The 12,881-nt window shown below is 35.1% G+C and overlaps 2 protein-coding genes across 4 annotated transcripts in view; both read right to left on the bottom strand.

Annotated features, from left to right (window-relative positions):
- The window catches only part of LOC117432432 (golgin subfamily B member 1-like), a 30,436-nt gene extending 20,520 nt beyond the window's left edge, over window positions 1–9,916 (bottom strand). For all 3 annotated transcript variants that reach the window (XM_034054362.3, XM_059002223.1, XM_059002222.1), the window contains exons 1-14: window positions 9,752–9,916; window positions 8,670–8,730; window positions 8,175–8,321; window positions 7,820–7,966; window positions 7,088–7,210; window positions 5,876–6,043; window positions 5,420–5,605; window positions 5,123–5,245; window positions 4,732–4,845; window positions 4,077–4,371; window positions 3,683–3,798; window positions 3,170–3,287; window positions 2,974–3,065; window positions 2,243–2,393 (exon numbers count right to left, since the gene is read on the bottom strand). In XM_034054362.3, coding sequence (XP_033910253.3) covers window positions 2,243–2,393; window positions 2,974–3,065; window positions 3,170–3,287; window positions 3,683–3,798; window positions 4,077–4,371; window positions 4,732–4,845; window positions 5,123–5,245; window positions 5,420–5,605; window positions 5,876–6,043; window positions 7,088–7,210; window positions 7,820–7,966; window positions 8,175–8,321; window positions 8,670–8,714 — 1,825 coding nt within the window. In that variant the 5' untranslated portion in view covers window positions 8,715–8,730; window positions 9,752–9,916. The remainder of the gene's footprint in view (window positions 1–2,242; window positions 2,394–2,973; window positions 3,066–3,169; window positions 3,288–3,682; window positions 3,799–4,076; window positions 4,372–4,731; window positions 4,846–5,122; window positions 5,246–5,419; window positions 5,606–5,875; window positions 6,044–7,087; window positions 7,211–7,819; window positions 7,967–8,174; window positions 8,322–8,669; window positions 8,731–9,751) is intronic.
- A 153-nt stretch (window positions 9,917–10,069) lies between these two features.
- LOC117432013 (guanylyl cyclase-activating protein 2-like) lies at window positions 10,070–12,483 on the bottom strand. Its single transcript, XM_034053384.2, has 4 exons — window positions 11,828–12,483; window positions 11,481–11,630; window positions 11,039–11,147; window positions 10,070–10,904 (listed from the first exon to the last, which is right to left on the bottom strand). The coding sequence occupies exons 1-4, from the start codon at window positions 12,020–12,022 to the stop codon at window positions 10,777–10,779; spliced, it is 582 nt and encodes a 193-aa protein (XP_033909275.2). The 5' UTR covers window positions 12,023–12,483; the 3' UTR covers window positions 10,070–10,776.
- Window positions 12,484–12,881: the final 398 nt, after the last annotated feature.

Below are 12,881 nucleotides of genomic sequence, written 5' to 3'. Positions count from 1 at the left end.
AAAGTAAATTAAAGTCACATCTGTAACTTAATACATTTTAGTTAATTGTGTTACAGATGCAATAGTGATAAAACAAAAGTACATTCCCATCCGTTTTGTGATTTAAAGAATACACATTAAAGAAACTTGCTGTTAGCATATAAAACAAAAAGGTTATATGCAAAGCAAAGAAAAAATAGGATTTACAATGATTTTATATGTAGACAAGAGGCAGTTCTACTTTTCTGTTTAAATTAAATAGAATTTACAAAAATCCATTCCCTAACAAATTTCCAAGCTTCATGGTATTAAAAACGTAGTACCTTAAAGTTGCATACATTAAAAAGTCTGCCCTACTTTAGAATGCATGATCTGACAAAGTAATCAGAAGCTCATGCACTGAGCACATTTTTGAATATGCCAATTAATCATTTTATGCCTGAACTAACAAAAGCCTACTTAAACTAGCCAATAAAACTTGCAGTGAAGCTTGGAATGTCTCAAACTGCTATGCAGTGGGAGTCTTACTGGTTACCACATGCTCTGTAGCATCCTTATTTCTCAACACTGTTAGTTATTTTCTTAAATCTAACATAACATACCATAAAACATATCAGCATGCATTATGGCCTGTAAAAGCTAAAGCCAGAAGCAGTATTCAATTAAAATCAACCTGATATCAGAAGCTATGGAGCTGCCCCAAGTCTAGATGGGGTAAGTAGAGATATTGTTAATATGAGAGAGAGGTTAGAAATGGCAACAAAATCAAAACATTAGTGTTGACATGCAGTATATAGAAAACATAAACAGACAAGACTACAGCAACTGACATTGCTGTACTGCTGGTGGTTTACCCTCTGGTGAACTGTGACCTGGGAAATCATAAGCAGTACAGTGCTGTCAGTTACAGAGACCTGCATGCACAAAACTGATGGGAAACTGTTCTCAGTGGCTGGCCAAATCACAGTGTGGAGTGGAGTGGAGGGGGCAGGGGCACTGAGGGCTCGGCAGGAGTTATGGCAGAAAGATACAAAAACAAATAAAAAAAAAAAAAAATAATAATAATAATAATAATAATAATAATAATAATAATAATAATAATAATAATAATAATAATAATAATAATAATAATAATCACAGAAACACAGCATGCTCAACCTAACAAACAATGCACACATTGTTCAAAACCAATGAAGAAAAATGCTACTAAATACGTATTTATGCCCCTTTCATATCCATCCATTTTAGTTCTTTTAGAGCTCAGTGCTGCATTTGATACTGTGGATCACGTTATTTTGATTGATTGTCTCAAAAGCTGGGTTGGCCTGACATGAACTGTTCTTAACTGGTTTAAGTCATATCTAACTAACAGATAGTACTTTGTTTCTTTTGGGCAGTCTGTATCAGGATTATCCAATATTACTTGTGGTGTCCCCTAGGGCTGTATTCTTGGCCCAATATTATTTTCTTTGTATATGCTGCCACTGGAGGAAATCATTCGTAAACATAGTATTAACTTTCACCGTTATGCCGATGACATGCAATTTTATATTTCTGTAAAACCGGTTGACTCCACTGCTATTTCAGTCTTACTGACATCAGAAGTTGGACGTCTAAACATTTTTTTATTTGTGCGCCACCAAGAAGCAGCGCTCTGGAAGATGCCAACTAGGTCTGTACCCTCTCCCCACCGCTCCTGCTCCCACTACTACTGTACCTATCTGTCTCACCTGTCCTGCTATGACTCTCTCACATCCCTGTTATTCTGTCCTCTCACTCCCGTCCTCCGTCCTCTCTGCCGCTGCTCCCCTAACCTCATCCCTCTGCCTCTCCCCTACTCCCACTCTCTCTGGTGCACTCTGGAACTGTCACTCCTCTGCTAACAAAGCTGATTTCATCTCTGCCTTTGCCTCCCATTTCCTGTATTTTTATAATGGTCCTATCTAGATATTTACTATGTTATTTATTGCTATTATTAATACAATTGTATGTTGTTCATTTTGTGGTTTTACTGTTATTTTTTTGATGATGACGATGCATACTTTCTGTAAAGCACTTTGAGACACCATGATATGAAAGGCGCTATACAAATACAATCAATCAATCAATCAATAAATAAATAAATAAATAAATACCTGGACTTTCTAATTATTAGAGAATATAGGCCATTTACATTCACTCTCTTAAGCATATATTTTAGAAAGCCAATAGGATTTGGTTGAAATACTAATGAGATGGGAAAGTAAATGCCAAGCTAATTTACCTTCCCTCTCCTCTTCTAAATGTGTCATTCTTAAAGCCATTGCAGCTTTCTCCTCCCTGGCCTGGTCACGAACACCCTCGGCATCAGACACCATATCCTGCCACTTCAGCACATGGCTCTGCAGCTCGTCTGCACTGCCGGATTCACTGGTCTACAACCAAAAAAACACGGGCACAAAGGTACATTAGTAACATGCATATCACCAGACAAGGAGAACAACAAAAAGCATATTACAGTGTGTCTGTACAGGACAATAAAGGGTTACAATGCAAGCTTAATATTTAAATACAGTGTAGTTTACAGTAAGTGAAAATAATACTACTAAAATATAATATGAACTAGGATGCAACAAGTTAAGATTACAATATATTATTGTAGTTATATCTACAATGACATAGTAGTACAATAGTGCAAGGATAGTCCATTAAGTCCACTGCATAATAGCAGCAGTAGAGCAAGAGATCTACAAGTGCAGTTTAAACAGCTGGGTGTTGAGGAGGCTTTACCAAAGTGTATGCCCAAGATATAGCATTAAATAGTTAGGTCAAAACCTGTGGATTAACTTCTTGTAACAAATGTCCATGCCAAGTTTAATTAAGTCCAGGTAATCATTTCCAAACACATAGCCTCCCAGGACTGTTGCACTAATATTTAGGATACAACATTCTTAAATTATCACTAGGATCTCTGAAAGGGATCTTTATCAAAAATGAATATATTTGTATTCAGACCTGAGAAGCTGCTCTCTTAGTAACTTGTTCCAGGTCAGCTTGCATCTTTCTTTGCTGTTCTTCATAGATCTGAAGTTTAGCCACTAGCTCAGCTGCAGCAGCAACAAAAAACAAAAACAAAAAAAGATGAGATAAAACAATATTTCTGTGTGCTACTAGTGGATATCTTTCAAAAGCAGGTCTTTCAAATAAACACCATTTAGTGTCTTAAGTTCTTCATACTGCTCCAGTTTCTGCAGAATCTCTTCTCTTTCATCTTCAAGCTCAACAAGTCTGTTTCTTAAGGCAGTAATATCTGAGCTTGTGGTTCCAGACTAGAAGAAAAATAAAAAAGACACTGAATGTTACATAGTTGTTCATATTAGTCATGAGATATCAACAGCTTTTGGAAAACTGACACCTAGAAATCCCATGTAGGTCTGGGATGCAATCGCATAACTTGCTGTGATAATGAATAGCTTAACAAGGTCCGTGTTCAGTTTGCTACAAGCAATACAATAACACTGTTTTTTTTCTATTTTAGGCAGGAACATAACTGACAAGAATGAATTATTTAAGATTGCATTTGCTATATTAATAAAAGATTAATAAGGTCATTGAAGGCAGCTTGATAAAAAGAAACATGTCGCAAGGTTACAATAAAGGAATGCAGTTTTGATTTTATTCTCGTAGACAAACAAACCAAAAGGAATGAATTGCCTTTACTCACCTGAGCTTTTTTGAGTTCATCTTCCAGCTGTTTGATCCTGGATTTGGACCATGCTTTCATTTTGAGGAACCTGGCTTCAGATTTGCTGGCCTCCTCAGTTTTCAACTTTGCTTGTACTGTTGAAATAATAGGAAACACAAGTGAAATGGGAGACTTTCTAAGACAGATAAAACTGAAACAAAGCACCAACAAGCAATACAACACTGGAGTAAAAAAAAAAAAAAAAAAAAAAATTGCCAATTCACCAGTTAGGGTAACAATAACAAGCAACCCTATTCTAATCTATTTCTGGCTTTTTAGCATTAACAGCAAATTATCCACCATACTATGCTATTGCAGTAAATTGGTTAAGGTGTAATAAAACATTGTGATATTACAGTGAAACACAACATACCTTCCAACTCTACAATCCTCGGATTGCTACCAGCATCCACAGCGCTGTCCATGGCCAGTGCCCCAGCAGCTTCAGTGTGATTTCTAACCTCTTCAAGTTGTTTCTGGAGCTGCAGGTAAGCCTGATCTTTCTCAGACAATTCAGTTTCGTGCTTCTCCCTGACATGTTTCAGCTCTGTCTCATGTTTCTGCATCAGGTCTCTCAGCTGAGCTCTCATTACATGCTTTTCAGCATCTAGCTTGGATTGCATGCTGTCTTTTTCCACTTGAAGACGCTTCATTTTTTCACTAAGTTCCTAAATAAAAAATAAAATGATATGGCACCTTAACAGTATAAAGTATTACTCGAAAACTAGAGGTCTCAGTGAACAGTTAATGAACCAGTAAGAGACATTATTTAACTGATCATACCAACTACCAATAATACTAATTTAATGTATACATGCATTTATCACAATAATATCCAGCCTTTCTTAAAACCCACAGCTCAGCTCTGACCAAACTACAATTTATGAACTGAGAATACTAAAGAGAGAATGTGGCTATTCTAATTTTAATATAAACAAATATTTCATCCCTAGCTCAACAGTCCTCATACTACTAAGCCTCACATTTAGCTAAATGCTATGCCTCGACTGTGCTTTTTAAACCATTACCTTAATTTGCTGATCCCTGGTATTCAACTCTGTCTGCAGCACATCTACAACCTGGGTTCTTCCAAGCAGCACTTCCTCCTTCTCATGTAGTTTCTGTTTGAGGGCCTTCAGCAACTAGCAAGGACCAATCAAAACCAATCAACTATTCCCCCTCTTGTAAAGAGATTTTAGGATAAACAACACTGGTGGCATCATTCATACCCCCTTTACTTTATTTCAAAGATGTTTCCATGTGCATCAAGAAGAATATTGTGTGGCAGTACTCTACAATGTAGAGGTATGCAATACCAAGGTTTTTAATAAATGACCTAAAGAGCTACAGAAAAATGGCCATGCTGCTACAACATTTCCTGTATTCATTAGATTGGAATATAATAATTATGATTTATACCTGTTCCAGTTCGGCACTAGCATCAGATTTTGCTGCCAGCTTAAATAGCTCATGTTCATGCTTCTGGTACTGTTCTGCGAGATTATTTTCTTTTTCCATAATAATATCTTTGAATGTCTGGATCTAAAACAAACAGAAATGATAAAGCAATGTATTACATTTCACTCATTGCAAAATAGCAGTGAGATGTGGGATGTTTTATGACATACAGACAACATTCATAGGAAATAAAGCATACAACCAAACTCAAATCTTAAACACAAAACTCAGAGAGAAGCATTAAAAATAAAAACATACATTTTCCTTGTACATATTTTCTTTCCCCTCAAACTGTTTCTTTTCCGTAACAAGAAGTTCCTTCAGACTTTCTGACTGTTCCTTTAGAAGGCTGTATTTCTCCTCACTTTCCTCCACTTTCTTCGTAAGATTCTTGACAAGCATTTGAAGGTCTTGCAATGGAATTTCTTTCTCTGTCAGCTGAACCTGTAGAACAAAAAAAGAAAGTCTCTTAACACTTGATCAAGAAATCTAAGACTAAGAAATGACTCAAGTAGAAAAAAAAAGGTTTTGGTTAATGCTTTCAAATACAAATTCCCAATAGAGGAGGGAGGAAAAGTTAGTTCCAATTCTGTCTTTATAAACCTGTCCATATCTGTATGTTATAATATTACTGCAAGCATGAACAATGCTGTATGCCACATATACAGGTCAAAAGAAATGGTCTACTAAAACTTATTTTACACGGGAAATCACCTTTGGCGCTTCTGCATGTGTAGACAACGCTCTAGCAGGGTTCTCTCCTGAAGCTATCAGTTGGAGGTCAATGATGTAAGCCTCTTTTTCAGAAAGTTTCTTATCTTTCTCTGCAAGCATGGCATCTATCTCAAACCCACGCTGTCTCTGAGTTTCAATCTCTGCATTCTGTAGGAAAATAAAAATGATTTATTACCTATATGTCAAGGGTTAAGTGAATTGGAACCTTTATTATTACTGTAATTACTGGTTCTTTATCTTGGTCTAGATAGTGTAATGAGCCATTGCTGATTTATTCATGTGTTTGTTTATCAATTGAATACAGCAGCGGTTTTCAACTCGGGGTACTTCTAAGGGTCATAGGGGGTACGCAGGATGACTCAGAAATGCACAAAGAAATGAAAGTAAAAGAAAACAATTCTTGAACTTAAATTGATTATGATATATATATATATACTGTATCTCTAAACCATTGTGCATCAATGTTTAATTTTTGTTTAGCAGCTCAAAGTGAACCACAGATAAAAAACAAAACACAGAATCTATCACATCCGAACTTTCTACCTGTACGCATGCGGGATTTCGATTTCCACTCTGATGTGGGTGAAGTATGGATGCATTTTTGTAACAGCAAGCGGCTGGTTGAAATGGACACATTTCTTGCAAAAGAATAACGAAGGACAGCAGTACAGAAAGTGCAAGGCGACAGAGTTATACCGAATCCCTTTGGATAATTTATGTTGACTTGAATAAAAAAGTTGATCAATGTTAGTTGAGTTTTTAAATGGCAGACATTTAACGTGATAACATTTACAGTGCAGACTATTTTGTATTATTTATAATAACTTTGCTGAATAGAAAGCAAATACAAGTGTTTCCAAATACTGTCTTAATTCTGTGCATCCAAAGACATGTAATTAAAAGTTTTAAGAATTAAGCCTACTGTTTGGTATTCTGCCCTAAAACAGCAGTTTATCAGTCCCAAACTGTTGTGACAAATTGTATGTTAAATAAACGGGGGGAAAAAATCAATGTGTTAATCAGAATATTCTGCATTTTATTTTGCAACTGTGGTACCATTCAGTCGAGTGAAAATTTTAAAGGGGTACTTGAGCTGAAAACTCCAGACAGAAGGGGTACAGTTTCAAAAAAAAGATTGAAAAGCCCTGGCATACAGGGTTTAAGGCAGCCCACAATGTATTTGAGAGTTACCTTGTTTTTCAACTCTGCTTTATATTGAGAAAGTTGGGTTTCCAGTTCTTCCACTTTCTTCTTCAGCAATAGTATTTTTCCACGGCTTGCTGCTGCATGCTCCTGATTCCCATCTCCAGTTGCCTACAGCAAAATTGTTCAACCCCACAAAACAATATTTAGTAAGTATTTACTGAGAGGTTTCCGGGAGCTTAGGTTTAAATCTTTTGAAAGCATTTTGCATTTTTAATTCAACAAACAAACAGTAAAATCTTCAAATTATGCTAACATTCAGTCCTACAGTGCCTTATACACAGGCAAGCTTGGAGGTTATCAAAGGTATTGCCATAAGAATTTCTAAAATGCTGTTCTTTGTGTCTTTATCTTGGCTTAGATACTGTAATGCAACATCTCCTACAAAACAATACTGCATGATGCTAGTTCTTGAATGTGAACAATCACCCCAAAACCAGAAACCACTAAGTTCTTTTTGCATGCATATTACTTGTTGAAGAAAGAAAATACTGCAAATGAAGAAGACATTTCAGAAAATGTTGCAAAGGAAGGTCTGAACCAGGAAACTTGCTGTTTGAGTACTGTAGCTCTTGCATACTTGTAACAAAATGTGTGCATCTATTTATTCATTTTAAAAATAGAATAAGGATCACATTGGTGGTCAATGTAATAGGATAGTCTCCTTCTGTCTTGAATAGATCTTTTTGTAACAAGTTAGAAAAATAATAAAAAGACCACCTTCTTCAGACCTGCCCTTTCTTCTTTTGTTCCTGATGGTGTCAGCTGTTTCTTTAGTTCTTCTAGTTGAGAATTTAATGAGTTGACTTTGGCTTTATTTTGGAGTTTTACTTTAGAAAGTTTGGCTTCACATGCTTCTTTTTCCATCTACAAAAAAATAAATAAAACAACCCTTCACATCTCAACTTAAAACAAAACCACTACAACTTTCATTAGATGAATCCTGATTGTATCACAGCATTTCAATTTAAGGTTCCTGGAGGTATATTTGTATTCATTTGCAGAAAATGTAATGAAATGGTTAAAAGAATGTTGCCTCCAGCAGAAAAACTGTAAACAACTTTGTATTTAGTACCTTAATCTGTTCATCTTTGGTACGGAGGATATTATCTTTTTCCCGGATCAGTTCTTTCAGCTGCACGACTAGTTGTTCTGTCTGTGCCAGCTGTTCAGATGCATCAGCCATTGACTTGTGGTTCATCCCTTCCTGGGAGTCTGGAGCCTGAGAATTAGCATAACAAGTAGGACACTGACCAACAGAAAACAACTGCAGCTAAGACCCAATGTATTTAATACACAGATATTATATTTATGAACAATGAGTGTAGCGATACAGTACATGTACACCAAGATTTAACAAATATCAATGTTAACACAGAAATTACCATTGTTGCAACAATAATAGACCAATGGCATGCAATCATATGGGTTACATTAAAGTGGGGAAAAAATAGCTTTATGAAATAAGAAGGTCTAACTCACATGCAATTATACATCTGCTTGAATAGACCATATCTTCCAAATCTATCACAAATGACCACTGTTTTTCATCAGAAATACAAGTACTTACACCTTGGGCAGGGCCTGACTCGTCTCCCGAATACCACTTCCACATGGTATTAACTGGGCTCCTAAAATCCACATAAATGAGTTACACATTAAGACAACTAACTCTACCCATGTGAACAGTGACCAATACTTCAGTGACAAGAAAACCTCTAGTCTAGCCTGTACAGAACCCAGGACACAAGCCACATCAAATACACACAGTGGGTGAATAACTAAAGACTTGAATCATTCAAACATTTGCAAATCTCACAGCAAAGCTGGTATGTCATGTATATTCAACAGGTTTGAATATACATGCAAGTCATCCAATTAAACAGCGAATGGTTTCCACTTAAATTATACTGTGGAATATTTCCTAGGATATGAATTTTAAATATTAACATATTCCAGAACTCTCCCGACCTGCTCAAGCTAGGCCTTGGGGACAAACGTACTGTATGATCAAGACTACAATACGGTTACAGGATCTATGCTGTTGTATTTACTCGAACATAAACTGTAGGCCTAATATTTTCATTTGTGTTCCCGTTGTCCATACCCAACCTCGATCTGTCGCTTTCCCTACATCAAGTTACATATTATGATTATTCCTCCGATACGAAACACTGTAGTACAGTTACCCCCGCCCACCATTAAAAAATTTAAAAAAAGCTTTTTTAAAATTGAAGATTTTTTTTTTTTTTTAAATCCAAAACATACTAGTCTGTCAAGCCAAGGTGAATCCAGATGTACCAGTATCTTTTCTAAGCATACAATGTACGCGTTCTCAAATGTAAATAGATAACTAAACTTAAATCAAATACACTAAAAGTACCTGACATTTAAACTTGTAGTCAGACACGATAATACTTTATGTGCAAACACGGTCTATATTTACACTTGTCAACAATAAATAAATAAATACTCAATTTCAAACTAATGCAACAATTAAAACCAATCAATAAAATAAATGTATTCATATTTTTAAATGCAAATACTGAACATTGTTTATTTATGTAGCTTTACGTCTTTTTAGACTGTGTTACTGTGGCGTGCTCAGCCTCGTAAACATAATACTGCAAACATCTTAACCAGTTGTCCTACCTGATTATATCTCGACCACTATGATGTTATATAAGAACTTCACAAGAACATCAATCTGCAAATGCGATTTCATTCATATTTTATTTTCATGTTTAACATTTTTAGGTATTCAGAGAACAATTATCCTTTCACCCGACAGCCATTTTGGTCAGGTGGACAAACAGCGGAGAAACGCGCTGACGAAACACGCATGGGCAAGGTTGAACGTCAAGACGTCAGGGGAGTGGCTCGACGTGCTTATAAAATACCTGTAGCCAGATTAAACAGGGGCCGGTTTTTCAATTTTTTAAATCTGATTAACAGTGATCCGGATTTTGTAATCCTATATTTTATGATCGAAATTACTTTTTTTTTTTTTTTTTAACTGATTTCGTAATTATAATTACTTGTAATCTGGTTAAATGTAATCCAGCAGTGACATTTTCTGAAAAAACGGATCAAAACGATCCAGATCAAAGTAATCTCGATCACAAAAAATATAGGATTACAAAATCCGGATCACTGTTATCCAGATTAAAGGTTTTGTAAAACAGGCTCCAGGATACTTTTATCCCAAAATATGCCTTTACCCAGTCTTGTGTCAATATTAACAGCATTCCAAACACATAATCGCACAATAGCGAGTCTGTAAATTAAATATAGTGTTCCTGCAGTTCAAATAGTGTCAGTAAACACCAGAGAAATATTGCAAATTGTATACCATGATGTCCAAATGCCTTTTCTGTTCCTGTTTTTGTGTCATTTTTAAGATATGGGGTAGGTTCTTGACAATAGCAGTCCAATACAATTTATTAAATAATGAAACTTAAAAAAAAGAAAAGAAAATATTTATTAAACTTTTAAAAGATACATTTTTAATAAAATGTTTTTTAAATACATAAAATCACACGTGCCATACAGGACGTATGTAGTGTGTGTATTGATTCGTTCTGTTCACATCTGTCAACTTCACACAGCAACAGGGGATACGTTTTCAGTTGTTGAATTGCAGAATGCTGTGCTACTGTACATATAATGCTTGCTCTTTAGATTGGTGAACACTTCCTTCTTTGTTCAATAACCCATCCAGTGGGATTGATGTCTAAGGTTAGCATCTTCATAACCCATCCATCCTTCTGAGCACCCTCAATGAATTCTTCCAGGGAAAGTTGTACTGAAGCATGCAAACAAATAAATACAAATTAAAAAAAACATTAAAAAAACCATACTATGATTTCGTTCTTTCTTTTATTTTAATGCTAACTATAAATAAAATGTTGATTTAATCTAGGCCATCGTCAGCCATACCGTCTCCACTGACATCAACTATCCTGAAAATTCTGTCACAGACTTCATCGGGTGTAAGTAATTGAGTTTCATGATCCAGTTTGCTGCCTGTCTTGATGTTATAAATAACCTGTAATCAACCAGAAAGTAAATACCAAAAAAAAAAATATATTAAATATTAAGTTACATTCTCCATGTTATCTAATACAAAATCTGTTGATTGTATTTGTGTGCAATATTATTGCTGCCATATCAGTATACATTTATACTGTAGTTATAAACAAGTAAAACCTAATATTGCCATATCAGTATACATTTATACTGTAGTTATAAACAAGTAAAACCTAATAACATCACTATACTAAATGACTATGCCACTACGTTTGCTTATTGCAACGTAACACGCTTGATTGCATAATTCTGCATTATAACAATTCTAGTTTTAATGAAATTATCTAATTACCTCTATAATTTCCCTCAGTTCCTCTTTGTCAAGACATCCGTTGCCATCCTTATCGTACACCTTGAAAGACCATTTCAGTTTATGTTCAAGTTTTCCTCTTAGTACAAGATTTAAAGCTGCTACGTACTCCAGAAAGTCTATGACATTGTCCTAAAGGACAAAACAAAATAAAATATGTTAATGTATTTAAAGGTAATATGTTTTATTTTTATTGTAACTCCATATTCAACAATCGATGCAGTACGGTGTTATTATAACAGGTTGATTTAGCATGCTCACGATTAAAAAGAATTGTATTTGCAGACTTCATCTAACGGACATGTTGTCTGCAATAAAACTACTCTTACCCCATTCTTATCAAAAGTTTTGAATATGTTGTCCATATATAAGGACTCTTCAGAGGTGTCCAGAACTCTGCAGAATCCTTTAAACTCGTGCAAATACAAAGCTCCACTTGGACATTGCACAACAAATTTTTTGTACATCTCCTGGAGGTCTGCGACATCAATGTCTTGCTTCCCAGAGCTTTGAAATTGTCCCATCCTCTTACTGTGGATTTCCTCTTTAGTAGATTTTCCTGAGACTTGGAAGAAAAAGTGCTATGTATTTTATATTGGATTCTGGTACTGAGGTAGTTCCAATCTTGAAATGCCTTGAGGTCTCCTTCTGCAATGGCTTTAAATGGCCACTTCCATTGATCAGGAGTGTATTTTTAGACCTAATTTTACTTATCCTAATCCAAAAACAATACCCTTTTTGTAAATGACCTCCAGAAGATCCACAGCAGTAGTCTTGTCGTAAAGGATTCATCACAAAGGTTTACCATCTGCCCTAAATCCAAAGATATTAGTTGTGTAACCTATTGATTGCTTCCTATTTTTCATTGATCTCTGTTGTGCACAAAACACTTAGGGGTAGATGTACTAAAACAGTTTTTTTTATGTTTTATATATCGATTGTTGAATATGGGGCTACAATAAAAGGAAAACATATTGAGATTATTCAAATTGACCTTTAATTTATATATATATATATATATATATATATATATATATATATATATATATATATATATATATATATATATATATATATAAATTAAAGCCAGTTTAATCCCATCAGATTATATAGTGGGGTCCCAACCTTCACGCCAAAAAGCTTTTCATAATCATACAGTAGCCCCTCGCTAAACCGGACATGTTTGTCTGAAATAAGAGGCGTCGGGTTTAAAAACAATGCAATCAAATCGCACACACATACGTTTATAGTTCTCAATGTATTTTAAATATAAATCGTTGCGCTGAAATAACACTAATGTGTTTTGGGTAAGCTACATATTACATTATGTAAAAATATAAATCTGTACAGTAGGCCTATACAGTATACAGTACAGTAGTAAAA

The sequence above is a fragment of the Acipenser ruthenus genome, chromosome 27 (assembly GCF_902713425.1).
Source record: "Acipenser ruthenus chromosome 27, fAciRut3.2 maternal haplotype, whole genome shotgun sequence".
In the NCBI taxonomy this organism is placed as follows: domain Eukaryota; kingdom Metazoa; phylum Chordata; class Actinopteri; order Acipenseriformes; family Acipenseridae; genus Acipenser; species Acipenser ruthenus.
Note: the sequence above shows the minus strand (reverse complement) of the source record. Positions and strands in the feature narration are given on the sequence as shown.

Excerpts from the sequence above, each read along its gene's own strand:
- LOC117432013 (XM_034053384.2), bottom strand. The coding sequence starts at position 12,022 with ATGGGACAATTTCAAAGCTCTGGGAAGCAAGACATTGATGTCGCAGAC. Across the intron at positions 11,148-11,480 it reads AACTGAGGGAAATTATAGAG|GTTATTTATAACATCAAGAC; the intron begins GTAATTAGATAA and ends GGTTGATTACAG. Across the intron at positions 10,905-11,038 it reads AGTTGATGTCAGTGGAGACG|TACAACTTTCCCTGGAAGAA; the intron begins GTATGGCTGACG and ends TGCATGCTTCAG.